This window comes from Oryctolagus cuniculus, chromosome 7 (assembly GCF_964237555.1).
Source record: "Oryctolagus cuniculus chromosome 7, mOryCun1.1, whole genome shotgun sequence".
Classification (NCBI taxonomy): Eukaryota; Metazoa; Chordata; class Mammalia; order Lagomorpha; family Leporidae; genus Oryctolagus; species Oryctolagus cuniculus.
In genome coordinates, this window is record NC_091438.1 from 132120973 (window position 1) to 132143418 (window position 22446).

Here is a 22446-nt window from a genome sequence, read left to right on the forward strand (position 1 = left end):
AGCTTCCTTCCCCCGTGGCGTTCACTCTGCCACCAGCTTCTCAGAGTGGCCCTGGAGCCGGAGGCTCTCCCTAGCTCCCAGGCCCTGTCCTGTTGCTGTAAGCCAGAGTACCCTTCTCTCGCCTGCTGCCTCCCCATTGTATGGATAAGGAAACTGGGGTCCAGGGAGCAGGAGGCACAGTGGACCCAGAATCTCCAGACCAGGCTCTGTCCCTCTTACGGGGACCCAGACCCCACCCTGTCCCACCCCTTGTCTTCCCTCCCCCTCCCACCCATCCTGTTCCTAACAAGCCAGCCCCCACTCCAATCCTCTGGCCTTGACACCTCCGGGTTGCTCCTGGCAAAGGAGGCTTCTTCCAAGGTAGCCACCCCCGGCTGTGCCAGGTGGAGAGATGGGGGGGCTGATCCCGGGAGCACCCCTCCCGCCCCTCCCTCCTGCTCCTCCCTGGGAGGGAGCAGTGGGGGGGCCAGGTGCAGGGGTGGCAGGATCACCCAACACCTGCTCCTGGAGAACTAATGAGGCGAAGAAGGCACCCGCAGAAGCGCTGAGCACAGCAGCCTGGCCCCGCAGGGCTTACTGCTGCCCGCCCGCCTGCCCGCCTGCGGGACTGAGCCGGGCTCCGCCATCCTCACTGCTGCCTGAGGGGCTGGCGGGCCAGGCACCTAGCCACACGCAACTCTGAGGCTATTAATAATCCCCTGCGTGCAGCCACCCCAATGCGGTCACAGCCTGGCCCAGGCCAGTGGGCCAGACCCTCTTCTGGGCTGCAAGGCTGCGGCCTGGCCCAGGAAAAGTGGGTGCACAGTCGTGCACAGGCATTCTGGGGCGGGCCCCGGCGCCCGGGCCTGGTGCACATGTTACTGCCCATTCTGCACCCTCCGCCCAGCTGTAACAAGTCAGGCTGTCCCAAGAAAAGATCCAGAGGAGAGGCGCCGGCTGTGCCCCTGCCCTGGGGGCACCACCTAGTGGTGGGCACGGAGACTGCAGCACTCCAGAAGCCAGGGCCCAGCCAGTGGGGCAGGGCTGCTCCCCTGCCTCGTGTCCAGGCACAACACAGCGGGGAAGGGACACTCGGGTTCCAGCACAGCCAGTCCCAGACGCTCCCTTGGGAACTGAGCCCCACTCCGCACTCTCCAGGGCAGAGTCCCTTGTCCTCACTTGTCCCCCATCCCACCCCACCCCACCCTGAGCAGGGCCTACCTGAAGGACGGCAGGAGGCTGTCGTAGTAGTACCAGGTGGCCGTCAGGTAGGCTCGGCTTGAGTCGGTGGAATATAGGCGCCACGCAGCCTGGTGGGCAGGGGAGTGTGGGGGCGACATGAGGCCTCCCGGCCCCTGCCAGCCCTCTGCCCCGAGAAAACCCAGGCCTAGGGCCAGCTGAGGGTCCTGCAGAGCCACGGGCTGGTTTCAATTCCATCACCGTGGGCAGAGCCAGGCAGGAAATTCAGGCCTTAGGAGAAATGACTTCCCCAAGGCCACAGAGCAGACACAGCATCAGAGCCAGGGCCCTTAGAGGGGTAGGAACCAGCAGGCCAGATGTGGGTTTCTGACCCCAGCTCTGCCCTTTGTTAATGCGGGCAATGTAAGTAAAGCTTCAACACCTCAGTTTCTCCAGCTGTAAAATGGGTCTAATACTACTTATCCAACATGGTGTTATGCGCATTAAATGGACAAATGTAAATCAAATGCTAAGCTCAGTGCCTGGCACACAGGAGGTACCTAATGCCAGATTCCCCTATTACACCGCATGCTTATCTCCCTTATCACATTTGATAGCTATTTGACAAACATCTTTTTCTCCCCTAGATCACAAGCTAGGTCTTGGTTACTCTGTGTCAGTGTGTACAGTGTCCAGGGAGTGAGTGGTGACTGAAGGGATTATTATTACTAATAACAACCCCACGCCTTCTTTCCCAGCTGCCCACCACTGCCCATGGGCATACTGTACTAAAGACCTCTGGAGCAGGACAGAAGCAGGTCAGACGAAAGGAAGGACTGACCCTCTCCCTCCAGGTAAGAAGAAGAGCTGGGGAGGCCCTGTGAGTGGAGCCATCAGCAGGGGCAGGGAGACTTGGAGGCTGCTGGGCAGGACAAAGCGGAACTGGGCCCTGGGTGTCTCCCCTTCCTTGGGTGCCCCTTGTCCTTATGGGGCTGCCATTGCTGACCTCACCGGCCAGGCGCCTGCCTAAGACAAGAATATTTTTACTTCCTGCTTGCCTAGGCCCCTGGCTCGGGCTGGGGAGCAGCTGCCAGAGCTGTCTCATTAATTATGGGCACCACAATACCAGCTGTCTCTCGGCATGGACAGTGCCAACCGCCTGCCCCTACAATGCCCCCTTGGAAGGCCAGCTCCCAGGGGACAGTGGCCATTGTGCCCCAAGGGACACTAAGAAGAAAAGACTGGGCTGGTTGGCTGGAGATAGCGGGGATGGAGAGGGGAGCTCCATGCTGGGGAGGGCAGATAAGGAGGGCTGGACTCAGGCTTGGCCTTGGGGGTCAGGCAGTGCTGTGCTGGGGAGCCGGCAGAGGTGGGCTGTGCCAGCGCTCCCAGAATCACCTCCTGCCCACACTGCTGACCCGTCACAGGGTCCCAGAAAACCAAGCCCTGGCGTTACAGTCAGCATGCCCCCCACCCCAGGGAGCCTGAGACCACCCACTCCTGGCTTCCCAGCCACCCCTCTGCTGCTCCTTCTCTGCCTCCTTGGCCAGCTCCACTAAGCCTGCCCAGCTGTCCCAGGGCCGGCTCCGCCTACATGCCTGTGCTCATGAGACTAAGGACTTAGGGCGCTGGGAGTGGCACAGGCTGAGTGACCACCACACAGGTGACGTCTGGCAGACGCCTCCTGTGCAGGCTCCATGGCGACCCAGCTCATGTAGAGTTGGGGCTGGAGTCAGCAATCGGGCAGCACTGCCCCACCCCCAACTGGGCACTTGGTGCAGGCGAGTCTCTGACCGTCTCGGCCAGCAGCCTAGCTCTGTCTGTGGGGTCACACCTGTTCCGTCACACTGCCCCGCTCTGCCGCGCTTCCTGGGCGTACCTGGATGAGGTTGGCTGCTGGCATCCTCCGCTTCTCAAAGTGCTTTTGCCGGTGCTGTTCCTGGACCTTCAGGGCGAAGCCGGAGCCTAGGATGCCCTAGGGCAATAGGGCATGATTGGGGGTGGGGGTGGGGGTGGGGGCAGGGAGCAAGAGGCTGCCAGGGTGTTCCCATCACTGCCCATCGAAGACCCACGCAGCCTCCCCCTCCAACACGGCAAAGGGGGACTCACGGCTGGCAGGGCGAAGAAGGAGATGCCCAGTAAGGCGAAGCCAGCGGCCAAGACCCTGCCCAGCCATGTGTGTGGGGTCTTGTCACCATAGCCGATGGTCGTCAGCGTGATCTGGAGACACAATTGCCTTTACCTGCAGGACTGGTCACGGGACCACCCCCAGAGCTGAACCGTTACAGGAGCTGGTGCAGGGACACAGACGGGTTCCCCTCCGGTCGGTCAAGGGAAAGGGCTACAAGCCACCAAGGCTTGAGTGGGAACAAGAGGTCTACTCCAGCAGGTTGGGGGCTAGCAGGGGCACTAGGCAAGGGAGGCCAGGCCTGGTGCGACGGTCAGAGACAGGCCTGCTCAGCCCAGAAGCCCCGAGTCAGGAGTCACCGCGGGCAGACCTCGAGAGCTCCCCGGCGAGGGTCCCAGGGAGAAGGGTGGCCCCTGTGGACCCTCACGCACCGTCCCCCACCACAGCGAATCGGCGTAGGAGGAGAAGTCGGAGTTGGCGTCCTTCTCGGCCAGGTAGACCAGGAAGGAGGCGAAGATGAGCACCAGGAACCCGATGTACCAGGCGGTGATCAGCTCCTGCGGGGACCGCGGAGGGAGGGCATGAGGGACCGGCGGCTCTGGAGGGGATCAAAGAGGCCCACCCCTCGGAGCTCCCCAGCGCCTCGGCCCGCCTGGCTCTCTCGGCTCCTCCCTCCAAGGAGACCCTGCCCCTGGCCTTCGTGAACCCCGGCTCTTCCTTTGCTGGACTCTGCAGGGCCCACCGGCCCTGTGCAGTGCCTTCAAGCTCCGCCTCTCCGGCCCCGCCCCAGGGAACCTTCAAGCTCCGCCTCCCAGGCCCCGCCCCTCTCCCTAGACCCCGCCTCCGGTTTTGGCCCGACCCCGAGGCCGCGGCCCTTCCCAACCCCACGGAGTCGCCGCGGCCTGAGGCGCTCCTCCCCGGGCAGCCCGCGCCCCCAGCCCCGCAGCGCACCTTGCTGTGCGCGTAGACCACGGAGCCCAGCAGCTTCCAGGTGCCGCCGCGGCGGTCCATGCGCACCATGCGCAGGATCTGCAGAAAGCGCATGCTGCGCAGCGCCGACGTGGCGAAGATGTTGCCCTGGGTGCCCGCGGCGATGACGGCCACCGAGGCCACGAACACGATGAAGTCTGCAGGGCCGGGGGTGGCGAGGTCACAGCCGGCCCCGGAGCCCGGGCCACCCCGCGTCGGGACCCGGGTCGGGGCGCTCCCGGAGTTGGGGCGGGGACGGGCTGGGGAGGTCCGCGGCAGGTGTGTCGCCGGGGTCAGATGGGGAGTCCGCGGATTACCGATGACACAGAAGGGTTTCCTGGCGAAGCGGAAGCGGCCCTGCCATCCTCGGTAGCGGCAGCAGCACCCTGCCGACCACACCCGCACGATGTACTCCAGGCCGAAGACCACGATCATCACGAATTCCTGCGGGACAGCGCCGAGCTCCAGTCCCCACCCCGGCCGGGGGCCCGGGGCGCAGCGCACTCACCTAGCCAGGAGGTCTCTACTTCACTTGGATAGAGCCATGGCGGCTTGCAGAAGGCAGGTGCGCCGCCCCCCTCCCCGCCCCCACCAAGGAGGCTGAGAACTCAGGTCTGTCCGCTCTTTCCTGTCCCCAGGAGTCATCTGGTTTTGCAGTTCCTCATCCCAGACTCCCTCCCTCTGGGGGACCGAAGGGCTGGCTGCCAGCCATTCCCCTCCAAGGGGCTTTTATGTGGTGGTGTTTTGTTGTTGTTGTTTAAGGACAAAGATAAAATCAAAACAAAAATAAACTCAGCATTGCGGCACAGGGGGTTCAGCCACGCAGGCCAGCATCCAATACTTAAGTGCTGGGAGTGCCACTTCAAGTCCCAGTTGCTCTGTTTCTGACCTAATTCCCTGCTAATGCACCTTGGAAGACAGCGTAGAATGGCTCAAGTATTTGGGTGAAGATCAATCTCTCCTTCCCTCTCTCTGCTTCTCCCCCTCTGTCACTCTGCCTTTATTTGAAAGGTAGAGTGACAGAGAGAGAGGGGAAGACAGAAAGAGAGATATTCCATCCACTGGTTCACTCCCCAGATGGTACAAAGGCCAAAGTGGGATGACCAGAAGCCAGGAGCCAGGAGCTTCTTCAGGTCTCCCAACAGGGTGCAGGGGCCCAAATACCTAGACCATGCTCCATTGCTTTTCCCAGGTACATTAGCAGGGAGGTAGATTGGAAGTGGAGCAGCTGGGACTTGAATCAGCTGCCTACATGGGAGGCCAGTGCCATAGGTGGCCTACCTACAGACTTTACCTACTACACCACAGCAAAAGCTCCAGTAAATAAATCTTTTAAACTAAACAAATAACCCTCACCAGGCCAGGGGCAGTGTTGGCAGTTTTTGTCCTGAGAAGGGGTGGAGCCTACTCACTTCGATCCTGGGTCACTCTAAGCCCCATATTGTGGCAGGGGGGACCCTCAGTACCTGCTATAAAGCAGGGCTCATGCCCAGAGGGACCAGCACAGCCAGGCAATCCCTGAACCACAGGAGAAGTCACCCTCCACCTGCGGCCCTTGGTGCAGAGGGGCTGCCTCACACAGGCCCCCTCCGACCTGGGCCCCTGCCCTCACCAAGATGAGGAGACACTCATTGGCAAGTTCCTGGTGTTCCTGGATAGTGGACAGCACGGACAGCACCAGGCAGCTGAAGACCAGCAAAAATCTGCAATTGCAACGGGAAGGAGAGGGTTAAATTACTGGAGGAACCGGACAGCCCAGGAGTCTCTAGCAGGGGCTGCACTGTTGGCGGAGGGAGGGGGTATTATTTGGGGGAGACTTCTTTCGCAAGCAGAGCTGGGGTCCAAGTTCCCTGGAGTCATGGCTCTGTGCTGGCCACCAAAGACAGCAGCCCCTAGTCGTAGGCTGCTGGACTCACAGAAACCTCAGGACCCTCACAGCTGCCCTGGCTGTAGCGGAACATGTGGGCTCAAGGTGCCTGGTGACCCTCACTGGCTGACCTCTGGGGCTCAGGGAAGGTCAGCGGCGGAGGGAGGGACCCCCTTCCCAATGCATTCTGCAGTGGCAGGAGGGGACCCCTGCCCCCCGCTGCCCACAGGGGCTCTTCCGGAAGTGAATATTGAGACCGCTGTGGGAGGAACAGGGATAGGGAGCACACACGCACGAAGGGAAAGCTGCAGGGGAGTGAGGCAAGCAGATGGAGCTGGCCCTCGGCCCGAGTGCCCCCGCCGACAGGGGGAGACCCAGGCGCCCAGGAGGGAACCTTGGTCTCGAACCCTTCCCTCATTTCCAGTTGTGAACACGAAGAAACTGGGGCCCAGAGAAGGAAAAGGATTCACCCCCGGTGGCCCAGTGTGTCCAGGACAGAGCAGAGATTAGAGCCAGGGTCCCCAGTTTCCCAATGAATGGGAAGAGGGAGAGGGCATGAGCTGATGCCTTGGAGAGTACTGCAAGTACTGGGCCCCCAGAGCAGAGGCGTGGTGAGCATGCACCTGGCCTGGAAGAGACCCCAGCGGGAGTGGGCTTCCCTGGGAATCTGTCCCCTGTGGCCTGACCCACCTGTCCCAAGTCCCTGGGCTTCTGCCCTGCTGCTAACACTGCACAGCACCCCCCACGCCTCACTGTCCAAGCCTTTGAGACTCTGCTCGTCTTTCACTCCCACCCACCCACTTGCCTCCCTGGCTGCGGCTGGAGTCACTGTCTACATGGTTTTCCGTGGTGCCAAGGGCACAGACTCAAGGTCAGACAGGGCGGGGTTTGTGTCCCAGGCCTGCTGACATCTGTGGTTCTGGGAAAGCCACCTGCTCTCCAGACCAGTATCCTGGTCAGTAAAGTGGGCTGGGCAGGAGGAAAGATGGGTAGGGTCGAGCTCTGCTCCGGGCCCAGTGGCAGCTGTCCATCGGCCGCGGGTGTTGGATGAATGAATGAGGAAGAGGCCTCCTTGGCCAGGTCCAGCCAAGAGCTGAGTCAGCAAACACCAGCCATGGGAGAGGCGGGAAGCAGAGCCCAGGTCCTCAGACTCACTAATGAACCACAGGGGAGGGGGCTTGCGACTGGAGGCCCCTGAGGTCACCACACCCCGCCGGCTCCTCCAGGAAGGGCTTTCCCAGTTCACTGAGAAACTCTTGTCAGAGATCCTTCAGCCTCATTCCATTCCCCCGCTCCCAGCTGCCGGGCTTCCTACCAGGTGCTTCCAGAATAGTTCTCCTTAACACTCACCAGTTACAGGTCTGTGAACACCCATTTCACAACAGGTCAAGGGAAACACAGCCGAGGACAAAATTGGAAGGGCGGGGGGACGCAGGTGTGGGGAGGCGGGACTTTTCACACACGTGCCACATCAGCAGCAAGTTCTCTGGGCGGTAAATGAACAGACCGGCTTCCATTTCACTTTCTACTTGTCTGTGTTCCCTAAGTTTGTTTAGAATACACATGGGTCGCTTGGGTAACTAAAAACTAATAGAGGCTGGCACCGCGGCCAGTGTGCGGCGCTGGCACACTGGGTTCTAGTCCCAGTCGGGGTGCCGGATTCTATCCCGGTTGCCTCTCTTCCAGGCCAGCTCTCTGCTGTGGCCAGGGAGTGCAGTGGAGGATGGCCCAAGTGCTTGGGCCCTGCACCCCATGGGAGACCAGGAGAAGCATCTGGCTCCTGCCATCGGATCAGTGCAGTGCGCCAGCCGCACCGCGCCGGCCGCGGCGGCCATTGGAGGGTGAACCAATGGCAAAGGAAGACCTTTCTCTCTGTCTCTCTCTCTCACTGTCCACTCTGCCTGTCAAAAATAAATAAATAAATAAATAAATAAATAAACTAATAGAAGTATTTATTTACCTATCTATTGATTTTTAACGTTTTTCAAATTGATGCATAAAAATGCTGCCTATGTCCGGGATGCCGTGTGGTGCCTCGTGTCCATGTCTGTCATGTCCATGTCTGTCTGTGTCAAGTTCAAGTCAGGGTCACACATGTGCCTCCTCAGAACCGTGGACGCCTCCCAAGTCCGCACGTTGCTCCTGGCCCAGGGCCACGCTTTGTATAGTTCCGATTTGGGTCTATGTGCCGCCGAGGTGAGCACTAACTGAAACTTCGACATGTGTTTCCCTAAGTCTACAAATTGGAAAAAGCCACTTTCAGTCCTCTGCCAGCCCCAACTGCAACCTTTGCTGCAGCGAGTGTGAGCCTCTCCAGGGAGCGCGGCTCATGTGTCCACCAGGCTACTCCGTGCCTCTTCTTCAACATCCAGAAACAAACTCAGTTCACCTCCCAGACTCCCTTCCCTCCATCTGCCCATCTGCGGGCACTGCCGTTCCCCAGGGTCTCAGGCTGAGAACCAGTCTTATCCTGAGTCTTCCCTTCTCTCACCTTCCACGTTTCATCCCATAGCACGTTCCACCATCTCCACCTTCAGAACACGTCCCTGTAGAGACCAGATCTCACCATCCTGACCAAGCCAGCAACATCCCATAGGCCTAAGGATCTCCCAGCCTCTACCCTCGCCTTAACGGAACCCACTGCCTCCAAAGCAGCCAGAGAGCCCTTACGGCATTGCAAAGCTCCCCTTAAAATTCTCCGCTGTCCTCCCAGCCCACCTGGGGAAGGCAGGGCAAATGCCTCAGCGCACCCAGCTCTGCTCCCTTCCCCTACCCTCGGCCGCCCCTGCCCATGGTGCAGTGCACTTCCGCCCCCCACCCCACCCCTTGGCATATCAGCCCCTGATATTCCCATCACAGGGCTTTGCACCTGCTTTGATGTTTCCTCTGCCTGTTGCCCCCTTACTCATCCAGGTCTCTGTTCCAGCATCACTTCCTTGAAGGGGCTCCCCCAGCCATTCTGTCTCTAAAATAATAGCTCCCAGGGAGGCCTCTGGCACAGTGGTGAAGATGCCTTGGGTCCCGTGCAGGCAGGGCCTGGGGTTTGACTTCCACTCCAGCCTGCTGGTGCATGCCCTGGGAGGCAGCAGGTGACCGCTTGAATGCAGAGTCTCTGGCACTCATGTGGGGGACCTGGACTGAGTTTGTTCCTAGGCATTTGGAGAATGAGCTGACAGATGAGGGGGTGGGGCGGGGGACACAAAGTCATTTGGTTTGGCCCTGCCAAGGTAACCGCAGGCAGGACTTGGAATTCAATACATCTACAGCAGGCTAAATTTTAAATTGATAACAAATGATGTTATAAATACCCAAATAGCCCTTGGCAGAAAAAAAGGTTCCCCACCCCTGCCCAACAACAGCAAAACACCAGGTCACCAAACCAAAGTTCCACTGAGGAGGCTTGGAGAGCTCTAAGCAGATGCAGCTCTGATCCGTGGGGTTCCCTTAGGAAGAGGCTGCTTATAAATCCCCTGAACTCCACCTCGCCCTGCTGGGGAGTTCCTCACCCTGGAGGCTGAATGCATTTGAAGGGACTTTGCCGGCCAGGTTGACCCACTGCCTGCAACCCCAGTGCAGCACCAGAATCCCGTATGGGTGCTGGTTGGCGTCCCAGCTGCTCCACTTACAGTCCAGCTCCCTGCTAATGCACCTGGGAAGGCAGTGGAAGATGGCCCAAGTGCTTGGGCCCCTGTACCCACTTGGGAGACCAGGAAGAAGCTCCTGGCTCCTGGCTTCTGTTTGGCCCAGCCCTGGCTGTTGCAGCCATTTGGAAAGTGAATCAATGCATGGAAGACCTCTCTCTCTGTGTCTCTCCCTCTCTTTCTGTGACTCTGTCTTTCTTTTTTTTTTTTTTAAAGATTTATTTCATTTATTTGAAAGAGTTACAGAGAGAGGTAGAGACAGAGAGAGGTCTTCTATCCGCTGGTTTACTCCCCAGATGGCTGCAACGGCCGGAGCTGTGCTGATCCAAAGTCAGGAGCCAGGAGCCTCTTCTGGGTCTCCCACGTGGGTACAGGGGCCATAGCAGAGAGCAGGATCAGAAGAGGAGCAGCCAGGACTAGAACCGGCACCCATATCTGATGCCGGCACTGCAGGCCAGGGCATTAACCCGCTGAGCCACAGCGCCAGCTCCGACTCTGCCTTTCAAATAAATAAATAAATATTTAAAAAGCTGGGGCGGGTTTCATAAGTGGTCAGACAGAGGACACCCTGTATTCTGCCTTCCGGGGGAGGGACAGACTTGGGATCATGATCGGGGAATCAGAGGCAGGGCTGGGGCGAGAACTCCAGAGCAGGCTGACCCCATGCGGCCTTGGCCTGCCCGAGGAGTCATCACACAGAGAGCACCGTCTGGAGAAGGTGCTCTGTGGCTGGGGTCCGGTTGTACCTGCCAGAACCGGGGTGGAGCTTCAGTCACTCAACAAATAAGGCCTGAGGCTTGCCTCCATTTCTCCCGCTAGACACACATCTGTGGTCCCCAGGAGCCGGCTGCGCTGGGTCCCTGCAACTTCCCAGCAGAGAGGCCAGACCGGCAGCTGCTCTGAGAGCATCTCTGCCCATCGTGTCTGGCTGCAGTCAGGGGCTCAGGCCTGCGACAGGTGCATGCTGCCTGGCCGCCTCTCCCGGGCTGGGGCTTATCATGGGGCTTATCATAATCTTTCCCATTTCCACTCCGCCCCCCCCCCCCCCCGATTCTGTGACTATCCCATTCATTCAAGAGGGCAGTAAGAAGATTAGGGATGACCAAGAGAAGGGTTTGCTTAGATCTCTGGTTCTGACTCTGGCGGGTGTCAAAATCACCTGCTAAAATACTTGGGACCCACTTGTAGATCTGGCCCAGTAGGTAGGGGGTGAGCTCGGCGAGTCTGGGCCTCGACACTGCTCCCTGGTAATCCTCACACTCAGTTTCAGTGGCCATGGTTTGGGAATCGCTGGACTAGCTGATGGTAGTGGCCGTGGCTGACTCAATTAGGCCAACGCAGGGCTTTTCCAAACAACCAGCGTCACTGCCTTCTCTCCGTCTTCTCCTCCAGTCCCTGCCCAGAGGAGCAGGGCAGGGGTGAAGCCCTGCTCGGGATGGGGCTCTCACGCAAACAGCAGCTTCACCCTCGGTGGCAATCAGAAACGCTCCTGCTGGCCACGGGCTTCCCGTCAGCCAGGCCCTGTGGTGAGCCATCTGCACGTATGCTCCCCGCTCTCACAACAGCCCCCCCATAGCAGTGGCGGCAGCAGCGCCATCACCCGAGGCTTACAAACGAGGAAACAGAGGCTCAGAGGGGTGTGTGGGCCGAACATGGCAGAGCTCAAAAAGATTCAGATTTTGGAAGACTCCAGACTTTGGATGTGCGAATCAGAACAACTCAACCAGGGAAGTCTACAGAAATCTCCCTGAATACGCAACACTCTGAAATCAGGAACATGTCAGTCCCAAGCAAATCTGTGAACACACTGAAAACCATGGAACTGTACTTAGTACACCATCAGAGGGGGACGTCTATGGTATGTGAATTGTATCTCAAGAAAGCTGTTACTTAAAATACAAAAGAAAAGTACATTAACTTTTTAAAAATCCCATAGGCATGTTTTTTAAAGTTTACTTATTATTATTTATTTGAAAGGCGGGGCAACAGAGAGATATGTTCCATCTGCTGATTCACTCGCCAAATGCCTCTAACAGCTGGAGCTGGGCCAGACCAAAGCCAGGAGCCTGGAACTCCATCCAGGTCTCCCACACGGTTGGGAGGGACCCAAGCACTTGAGCCATCACCCGCTGCCTCCCAGGATGCACATGAGCAGGGAGCAGGATCAGACGCAGAGGAGGGACTCCAGCCCTGGCACTCCTGTATGGAATGTGGATGTCGCAAGTGGCGGCTTGACCTGTGGTGCCACAACACCTGCCCCAGGTCTCTTAACTTGTCCGAACTCCTAAGGGTGGGACCTGAACCCAAGACCACCTGGATGACCAGACCATACCACCTCTCTAGGACCCAATGTCCCTGTCTACACACAAAGGTGGGGACAGCTCGACGATGACTTAGGTCCCATCAGCCTTGAGACTCCTCAGAGGGGGAGTGTACAAGGGAGGGGTTCGGCCACCAGCTGGCCCGAGCTTCCCTGGGGATGTCCCTGGAAGAGCAGATGTGGGGTGCTGCAGGCATGGAGAAGGGGGAGCAGCGAGAAGCTCACAGCTGAAAAGAGGAGCCTCTCCAAGCCTCACGCACTTCAGAGGTATTGATTATCCTCATTCTCAGCCAGGCTGTTGTGAAGTCAGAAATGAACAACCCAGGTCCCAAGAAACTAACAAGTGTAACAGCGGTGACCCGATAGACAAGGTGCCTGGGAAGGCCCAAGAAGGTTTCAACACAAAGAGGAGAGATCAGTGAGAACTTCTTGGAGGAGGTGACTACACAGGGAAGCAACAGGGATGTGGGAGTCTGTGGGCAGCCTGAGATGGCCAGTAGTTCTGGATGGAGGGCACCCAAAATGAAGGGGGGGATGGAGGAGCCAGAGAGGCCAGCTTGTTGAGTGGTACCCTAGCGCCTTTGAGAGTTAACAGACAGGAAGCAGGGAGCCAAGGAGGAGCTGAGAGAGAGAGAATGGCAGAGCTGAGCTGTGTTTCAGGATCACCACTCGGGGCACTGCAGCTCATGCATTAGGAAAGCAGAAGGCTGGGGCCGGCTCGTGACAGGTTAAGCTGCCACCGGTATCCGATGTGGGCTCCAGTTTGAGTCCTGGCTGCTCAACTTCTGACTCAACTCCCTGCTAATGCACCTGGGAAAGAAGCAGAAGATGGCCCAAGTGCGTGGACTCCTACACCCAGGTGGGAGACCTAGAAGAAGCTCCTGGCTCCTGGCTTTGGATAGGCCCAGCTCCGGCCATTGAGGCCATTTGGGGAGTGAACCAGCAGATGGAAGACTTTATCTCTCTCCCTTTCTCTCTGTAACTCTGCCTACCTTTAAAATAAATAAATAAATAAATAAATCTCTTTAAGATTTAATTAAGACAGAGTTACAGGGAGATAGAGACAGAGAGAGGTCTTCCATCCTCTGTTTCACTCCCCAGATGGCCCCAGCAGCCAGAGCGTGGGCCACCCTCTGCTGCCTTCCCTGGTGTGTCAGCAGGGAGCTTGATCAGAAGTGGAGCAGCGGGGACTCAAACTGGCATCCATATGGGATGCCAGCGCAGCAGGCTGGGGCTTTAACCTGTTGTGCCGTACAGTGCCGACCCCAGTAAATAAATCTTTGAAAAAGAAAAGCAGAAAGCTCCATAGCAATTCAGCTGGACCCAGCTGGTGGCAGCAGGGACTGGAGAATGCTGGAGGAAGTGGACTTGAGGATGCCTGGGGACAAGGAGGGGACGATGCCTGTGCTTCTGGCTTGGGCACTGGATGGACATGGAGGTGAGAGGTCCCCAGGGAGGAGCAGGTGCACAAGCATGAGTTCCCTTTCGGACATGCTAAGAGGGACAGGGCTGTGTGGCGCTTGCCAGACACACGGTGGGGAAGAAGAGAGAGACCTGGTGGGAAATGCAGAGGTGAGGAACATCTGGTGGAGGTGGTGACTGAGAGGGAAGCCAAGGGCCCCAGGGAGCCCCAGCAGGCAGAGGGAGGAAAGCAGTGCCAGCCCAAGAGATGGGCGGGAAACCAGAAGAGAGGCCCAGGGAAGCTGTGTTTCGGGAAGGCTTGGACAACGCTGCGGAGGTCAAGGGGGATGGGCCAGCCAAATGCCCACCGGGTTTGGTGACATGTTGGTCGCTGGGCCCCTTGGTCGGGCAGCCTCAGAGAATGCAGACAGAATGACTAGAGCGGTGGAGGGTTGTTGTTAAGATGAGAGCCGGAGTGGAAGGAGCCAGGAGGGCAGGAGAGAAGCCGAAGATGCAAGATGCGGGGAATGAAGTCCCCAGGGTGCTGGGAGGTGGCGCCGGGCTGGTGCTGAGCAGCAGGGCCCCTGTGGCTCCCCTGGAATCCGCAGGAAGGGGATGAGGAGGGGGCGGGATGGAGGAGGGAAAGGAGGCTCCGCCCACACCCAGCGGGCTCTGGAGAGGTAAGGCCAGAGCTGAAGGGCAGAGGTTTGAAACAGCCTGGCCTGTGCAGATGGGGCTGACCAGGCCCCGAGGAGCGCTCTCTCGCTCCCTCCCGGGTTGGGGTGGGGGGCGTCCCTCCATCTGCTCTGTTGGGGCTCCCTGGGGCCCTCTCCATTGCCCACATGCTCATTGTCCTCAACAGCAAGGATGAAGGAGCGGGTAAAGACCGGGACGTCCCAGGCGCCCAACACTAGCATTTAAGGTGCTGCTTAGTGCTTGCTGTGGCTCAGCCACCTGCCTCCTCAGGACCACAAGCAAGGGCAGATGGGGCCTGGCCCCTCTCTCTCTCTCCAGGCCCCGCCACTGGGGCTCCTGGGTTTCCACTGCTGGCTTGGAGGGGCGTGACTCCCGCCCTGCTCTTCACACCAGGCCCCAAGGCGGGGGCTCTCTTCCCTCTGCTGGGGTACTCTGAGGCCAGACCCCATTCAGCCAAGCTTCCTAAGGGGTAGAGGCCATGACCCCACCACCTTCCAGCAGAGTAGGGGTTCTCTAAACCCCAAACGAGAGCCGAGCCTACAGAAGAGACTTCCGTTGGACTTCACAGGCCCTTCCTGGCCAAGGCGGGCCATGGGGCCTGGGGGTCCCCCAGACTCCTCCAGGCAAAGCAGGCACTTGCTGGCACTCCAGGGGGATAGAGGGGAGGGACAGGAAGCAGGCCTCAGAGCGAGGCTCTTTCCAAGAATCCTTCCCCTGATCCAGCGATTCTAAATATGGCAAAAGGAGTCAGAGCACGTGACCCAGGGCCCCACGTCACGGCTGCCACTACCGCTGCTGCTTCCCGGGCTGGAGGCCTGTGCTGGGGCTCAGGGCTAGGGCTGAGGTCTTGACTGAGCGCCCATTTCCCTGGCCACAACCTGAAGGTGGGGGACAAGTCGCCGACGGCTCGAGTCCCTTCTGCCTCTGCCTCTCCAGCAGAGAGTTGGGAAGGCAAGAAGACTTGGCCTTTAGCTCAGTTCTAGCTTCCCTCTCGTCTGTCCCCAGAGGCACAGCAGTTGCCAGCACACAGCACAAACTATGAAAAAAATGCCCCCTCTTGGAAGGCCAATTAGAAAAAGGCATTCCCCTAGCCTGACAAGTTACAAAAACCCGACCCCTCTAGATGACCCCATTACAAACAGGCGTCCCTCTCCTCTGGGCTGAGCCACCGCCCAGCCCAGCTGGATTCCAGTGCTCTCCAGCCCTTTCAGCCGGGGCCTTCAGACTGTGGGCGGTTCCATGCCCCTCTCCTGGCCGCCGCGTATCTGTCTGGAGTGGGAGGCTGACCCCCCAGAAGCAGCCACCACGGATCGGCCGAGCTAATAGGGCTGTGTTTTTCAAGAACGGAACTAAGGACTATGGAGGAAAGTTGGCAGAAGTGCAAAGCGAAGTGGCAGAGACCCGGCCTGCCCTGGAATGTCACTCCTCGTTTTCTACCCCATGAATCCCGGATGCGTTTCCTGCCACGAAGCCTCTGCAGAAGCCTTCCCTTTCCCCACCATCAGCGTCCTCCACCTGCACAGGCCAACTGTTCTTGAGCTGGTTTGAAAGCTCTCAGTCCCGCTAGCGAATGGAAAGTGGTGTTTCCTGGACAAGGCACTGACGGACATTAAGGTCTGCAGGTCCTTTGCCCCCCGCAGTTCACGAGCTAGAGGCCAGTGTGGTTAAGAGGCGCTGGCACCTTCAGCAGGTGGATCTTAGTGGGAGGTTGTTAGGCGGGGGTTAACTTAGCTCTCTGTGGACTAGGCCGGTGATTGGCCTAGTTGTAAAGACTGCATATCTCCTGTCAAAGTAATGAGTACTGGGGTTGGGGTGAGTCCTGGCTCTACTTCCTGTTCCAGTTTCCTGCTAATGCAGACCCTGGGAGACAGGGGTCATGGCTCAAGAACTAGGATTCCTGCCAACCATGTGAGAGCCCCAGATTGAATTCCTGGCTCTCAGCTATGGCCTGGCTTGGCCGCTGCCATTGAGGGCAGTGGATGGGAGATTTTCCTCTATTTGTCTGTCTGTCTGTCTGTGTGTCAGCCTCTCAAACAAAATGTAAAAACCCAGCTCCTTCAGGGCCCCAGTCTCTCTTGGCTTCCTGTCTCCCCCTGGGATTTCTCATCTCCCAGGAGGCCTTCCCCAGGGCCAAGCCAACGCCAGTGCCGTGTCCTTGGACCTCTGGAACTGTGACCTAGGCAGGCCTTCTTTCTTTATAAAGTATCCAGCCTCAGGTGCTCATTATCGTAATGGAAAACAGACTAATATGATGAGTAATAGCTTCCTGCTCTTCCCCTGGACTAGCCCCAAGCCCTCGGACTGCCTGCTGCACCAGGGAAGGGGCTGAGCAACTCGCCAACCTGAGCCAAGGGTGGAACAGGAGGGAGCAGGGCCATTCGCCTGCTAGGGGCTGGCCGGGCAGCGCTGACTTCTCAGATCGGGACCTGCAGCTCCCCTGGGCCAGGCCAAAGTTGGGATCCAGAAGCTTCATCCAGGTCTCTCATGTGGGTGCAGGGGCCCAAGGACCTGGGCCATTCTCCACTGCTCTCAGCAGGGAGTAGGATTGGAAGTGGAGGAGCAGGACTCGAACCCCGGGCCCATATGGGATGTGGGCATTGCAGGCGGCAGCTTTACCTGCTATGCCGCAGCGCTGACCTCAGAGGGGCAAGCATTTGTAACAGCAGTTAAGACACCACCTGGGACAACCACATCCCGTATCAGAGTACCTGGGTTCTACTCTCCGATCTGCTCCCGATTCTAGTTTCCTGATAATACACACCCTGGCAAGCAGCAGATGATGGCTCAAGTGTTTGAGTTCCTGCCTCTCATTTGGGAACTCCTTTGGGAAATCCAGATTACGCTCCTGGCTCCTGGGTCCAGCCTGGCCCAGCCCCAGATACTGTGGGCATCTGGGGAGTGAACGAGCAGACGCAAAATATCTCTCTGTCTCTCTCTCTGCCTTTCAAATAAACAAAATGAATACATTAAATAAATAAACAAGTAAAAGTTCAAAATTCAGATGATGATGGAGGAAGTTAAATGGGCAAAGAGACAGGAAACCATCAGTTTGGGATCAGAGGACTATTTTGATAGAGGGTGGTGAGGGTAAACAGCTCTGAGAAGGGAATTTTAAGCAAAGATCAAAGAGGGAAGGAGCCATGCAGACATCTGGGAGACAAGGGGTCTGGGCAGAGGGAAAAGCAAGTGTAAAAACCTGAGCCGGGGTGGTGTTGTGGCAGAGTGGCTACAGCCACCGCCTGTGAGGCTAGCACCCTATATGGGTACTGGTTTGTGTCCTGGCTGCTCCACTACCAATCAAGCTCCCCACTAAAGGCCTGGTGAAAGCAGCAGACAATGATCCAAGTGTTTGGGTCCCTACCATCCCCATGGGAGACCCAGATGAAGCTCCTGGCTCCCGGCCTCCGCCTGGCCCAGCCCTAACCATTGTGGCCATCTGAGGAGTGAATCAGTGGATGGAAGATCTCTCACCTCTCTCTCTCTGGAACTCGACTTTCAAAATAAATAAATAAATCTTAAAAAAAAAAAAAAAAAAAAAAAAGACCTGAGCCAGAAGGGTGCCAGGGCCATCCAGAACGGAGAAGGGGGTGGGGAGAGTGGGGGGAGGTGGGAAGCAGACCCTCTGCTGGCTGTTGTGAGGATCTGGGCCTCTCCTCTCAGTGACAAGGGGAGTTAGAGCAGAGAGTGGCATGAGCTGACTATGGAGCAGGCTACGGAGTGGAGACCAGCCTGTGGCTGCTCCCAGGAAGCTGATGGTAGAATCCTAGCAAAGGATGACAGTGACTAGCACAGGGGAAGTGGAGGTAGTGATCAGATACGGAAAGAGCTCTTACGGATCCACCCTCTCATTCAGAGACGGGGAAACAGCCCCAGCGCGGGGCTATGCCTACCGGAGATCGCACAGTAAGTCAGAGACACAGCTGGGCTGGCACCCAGGCTCCCTAGTCCTAAGGTAACGCTCTTTCGATTTCTCTTCTGTGGAAGGACCCAAGACCCTGCCCCTCCCTCACTCCAAACCCCCTTGGTCCAGGGGCTGATGGGATCTGCCCTGTCCTTCTGCTGAATGTGAAAGGGTGGCCCTGGGTTCAAGGATTGCCCAGCTCCCCAGCTGCTTGAGCCTGGCAGGGGTCAGGGTCACTTCTAAGGAGCCTTCTGTCCTCTGAATCAGCAGAACCAGAGCTAAGCGGGGAGGGGAGGGGGGTGCAGGGAGAGAAGATTCCAAAACGGGGGCAAGAGCCTGGTTCCCACCACTTGGTTCTCAATGCTCCCAGAGCAGGCACTGCACCAACAAGAGCTGACAGGGTAGAACAGGAACGTTGAGGAGGGCAGAAGCCTCTGGGGAGCTCAAGTGCCACGACTAAGCCCAGTCTGGGAGTTTTGCAGACTCAGCCATTGAGGACCCACCCAGTGGGAGGTTCAAGGGCATTGTGGGGGAGGGGAGTTTCAATGCCCTTGCTACTATGCTACCACTACTAAGCAAAGCAACATGCAAACTACCAGCTGCCCTGAGAGCCATGCTCCCAGTGGGAACCCCAAATCCAGGCGCAGCCAGACTGCATGCAGGGGGCCCTAGGAGCTGGGGCTGGGAAAGGCCCGCTGTGTGACCCTGAGTCAAGAGCTCAGCTTCTCTGGGTCTGTTCCACAAAGCGGAAGGGCCATTGGTAGGATCTTCAGCTCGCACTCTCTGGTTTCCTCTGCCTCTGAAGGGAAAGGTGCTCAGCTTGCATTTCCTACAGATCCAGGGTCTTCCGACGACGGTGGAGGAGGGAGGAGGCCGGGGCCTGGGTCGCCGAGGCTTCCACCCCGACACTGCCGCCAGCCAGCCCAAGAGTTGGGAAACTGCTTCTGTGGCTCGGTCCATCAAGGAAGGGATTGGGGAGGGTCTCGGAGGGCCCCGTTTTTCAAGGATGGATGGGGAGCTGGTGATGCCAGCTTCTCCAAAGGGAAGTGCACCCCTGCTGCCAGTCCTCGGGGACTTCACTGCCCTGGAAAGAGAACACCTTTTACATGTCATTTGCATGGGGAGTCCAGAGGGACCTCCCTCGAGCTCCAAAGCTGGCCCATATTGAATGGTGACAGCAAGGAGGAGTCAGAGTAGGCTCAGGCAGTGGGAGCACTCACTCACCACAGACACACAGCTGAAGACGGGGCAAGCAGACAACTGGCACCTCTTGGTCCCGAAGTCCCCTCCTGTTACTTAGGAAGACAGATCCTGCATGCCTCACAGCCTAAACAGGAACTAGGGGCTGGCGCTGTGGCGTAGCAGATAAAGCTACTGCCTGCAGCACTGGCATCCTATATGGGCACTGGTTCAAGTCCCGACTGCTCCACTTCTGATCCAGCTCCCTGCTGATGCGCCTGGGAAAGCGATGGAGGATGGCCCAAGTGCTTGGGCCCCTGCGCCCACGTGGGAGACCCAGAGGAAGCTCCTGGCTCCTGGTTTCAGTCTGGTCCAGCTTTGGCAGTTGGAGCCATTTGGGGAGTGAACCAGCGGATGGGAGATCTCTCTCTCTCTCTGTAACTCTGCCTTCCCAATAAATAAATATTTAAGAAAATAAACAAAATAAAGAACAGAAACTGAATTCAGAATCTGCCTTGGCTGCCTGGTCTTCAGCCTGCGAAAGATCCCTCTCTGGGACTCAGTTTCTTTGCGTGTCTAATGAGGTCAGTGACCCCTTCAGGCAGCCTGGGGACGGGGGTCTCACGGCATGAGGCCCCGTAGAGGGGTTGCAGACAGGCTTGGGGTCACCTCAGGACACGGCAGGCCGACACCGGGCGGGGCTTCTCGGAGAGGGAGGGGTCGTGGAGGAGGGCTCCCGAGGGACTCCTCCCCCTCGCCGCCCAGTGCCCGGCTCCCCTCCAGGTCCCCGCGCTGACCCCGCCCCGGCGTGGGAGGGGCGCGCGCGGGGCGGGACGGGGCGGGGGCCTCTTCGGCTCGTGTTACCTCTCCGCGGCTCCGCGCCCGGCCGGCTTCTTTTTCCGTTTCCAAATTAACAATTGAAAACGCAGCGGCCTGAAAGGCGAGCAGCGGGCCAAGCGGAAAGTGTGAAGGTGCCGCCGCGTCCCGAGGCCAGGCCGGAGACCAGGGACGCGACACCCCGACCGCCAGGGCCGCGTCCACTCCACCCCCCGACGCCGGGGGCGGGGATTGAGCGCCTCGGGACGCCAAGGTGCCAAGGCCCCTGGGCCGAGTTCTGGACAGATCGGGTCCCTGGTCCCGCCTTAGCCAGGGTCGCAGGACCCAGTGCCCAGGCTCGGGACAGTGCCAGTCTGGGGGGGGGGGCGCTAGGGCTGGGTTTCCACTCTCTAGGCTGAGTGCCCAGGAGGGGCAGGTGCCAGGCAGCACCCCTCAGCACCCGTCCTTAAGGGCTCCCAGTGTCAGATCGTGTCACGTGTGACCTCATGCAAGTAAGTCATTGCACACTACTGTGACTCAGTTCCCCTTGGGGAAAACGGGGAGGGGGGGGAGGGAAGACACCCACCGGACAGAGCTGCTGGCCAGGGCCAAGCTGAGACAGCGGAACAGAACAGGTAGCTGTTGTTGTCAACTTGCGTAGAAGAGTTGTGAGCACCGCCTCCTTCCATAGCCAGAGGAGTGGGCCACTCATAGACCACACTGAAAGCCCACTTGACAGAGAAACCCAAGCCCGGGTCCCTGTAAGGGGCCTGAGCCCAGCTCCTGCCAGCCGGCCCAGGCTCCCCCTCTCTGATGGAGAGCTGGCTGCCAGCCAAGGGCAGCTGGAGCAAATGAGTGCCTAATGGGGGTCCCTGTTCCCAGGACCAGAGAGTGGCCCTAGGACAAACAGTCCTGCTTCCCTGACATGCACCCCCAGAATCAGGGCCTTTATCTTGCTCTCTCCACACCTAGGACAGGCCTTGGTGCCGTGGGGGGAGGGTCTCAAGAAACCATGAATGAATGAATGACTTCAGTTGTGGGGGGAAGCTCTCACACAAGCCTGCAGGCCATCATGCAGCATATCTACAGGGAGGTGGGCTTAGGGGGTCATGCCCCTCTCCCCACCCTCGAGACCCAGGGCAGGGGAGGGAGCAAGGAGACAGAACTGAGAGAATGGACCACGAGGAGGTGGGAGATGCGCTCCCAGAGGGCAGAGTTAAGGTTGATTAGTTCTTCCTAGCCCCCTCACTTCCAACCCCTGGCCAGACCCACCCCCTCTCTGCCACCTGCTCTCTGACCCCGGCCCCCGGGGCCACTCACTTCCCAGTCTGTGCCCCCTTCCTCAGCCCTCCCCCACTTACAACGCCACAAGGGCTTTGCCACATCTGCACCCAAGCTCCTTAGCAGGTGCCCGCACACACACCTCCAAGGATCACCAACTCTGCCTCCCTGGATCGCTTGGTGACATTCACACTCTCCTCTCCTTGGGATGTCCCCCTTCTGCCCAAGAACCTCTCTCTGCCTTGGGGAAAAAGCACTCCTACAGTCTCTGGCTGGGCCCCCTCAGAATCCCCTGTCTCTGTCCTGAGAGGGTCCCTGTGCCAAGGCCGTTCCTGCCGCTGCCTCCTGCCTCCCCCCACACTGAGGTCCATCCCTGTAGAGCACAGCCTGCCAAACTCCCCCACTCCTGCAGCTGCCCAGTCTCTGGGGAGTGAACGGGGTGGGGGCTGTGAGTACTAGAAGCCTGCCCCCTCGGGGGTGGGGGGTCTTAAGGCTGCAGCACAGGCGTGTAGGAGGAGGGAGCGCCCAAGCAGGCTCACCCCTGACACTGGCAGGGCTGAGGAAAGGGTACAGAGACCTGCATCGCCTAAATATTAAAAAGTGTGAATCAAATTAACAAGCTGTTAAATCAAATAGGTGCTGTCCTTCCTAACACATGTATCTTCATAGTGACCCGGGAGGCCAAGTTTGAATTTAAATTCTTGGAGTCCCAAGCTGGAATCTGGCAGGGAGGGGACAGATAGCCCCTGCTACCCTCTGGTCCTCATTCTTTTCCCCCAGGGCCTGTCTCTCACTCGAGGGGCCTGGCTGCACCCCTATGGCTGCCTCAGCCCTCTCAGGCTGCAAACAGCTGCCCTCAGGCCTGGGGTGCTCACAGCCCCCTGGCTGAAACAAGCCCTTGGCGGGGTGAGCAGGGGAAGAGGCCTGGCCCTGGAAGCAGGCATAAATATTTGGCCAGGGAATCCCAGGGTTACCTGGAATGTGTCCTGGAGTGAAGAGGGCCGCATGTAGGCTGCAGGTTGCTATTCAGGGCCCTGTGTGCCGAGTGGGCAGAAATGTGGGCCGAACTGTGGGCCCCCACTCCCAGCT

General features: G+C 58.6%; 1 protein-coding gene across 3 annotated transcripts in view; it reads right to left on the reverse strand.

Annotated features, from left to right (window-relative positions):
- Positions 1-22446, reverse strand: part of KCNQ4 (potassium voltage-gated channel subfamily Q member 4) — a 51884-nt gene that overhangs the window by 14541 nt on the left and 14897 nt on the right. For all 3 annotated transcript variants that reach the window (XM_051857876.2, XM_051857875.2, XM_051857877.2), the window contains exons 2-8: positions 5868-5958; positions 4573-4699; positions 4238-4413; positions 3718-3843; positions 3268-3378; positions 3038-3133; positions 1201-1289 (exon numbers count right to left, since the gene is read on the reverse strand). In XM_051857876.2, the coding sequence (XP_051713836.1) occupies positions 1201-1289; positions 3038-3133; positions 3268-3378; positions 3718-3843; positions 4238-4413; positions 4573-4699; positions 5868-5958 (816 nt within the window). The remainder of the gene's footprint in view (positions 1-1200; positions 1290-3037; positions 3134-3267; positions 3379-3717; positions 3844-4237; positions 4414-4572; positions 4700-5867; positions 5959-22446) is intronic.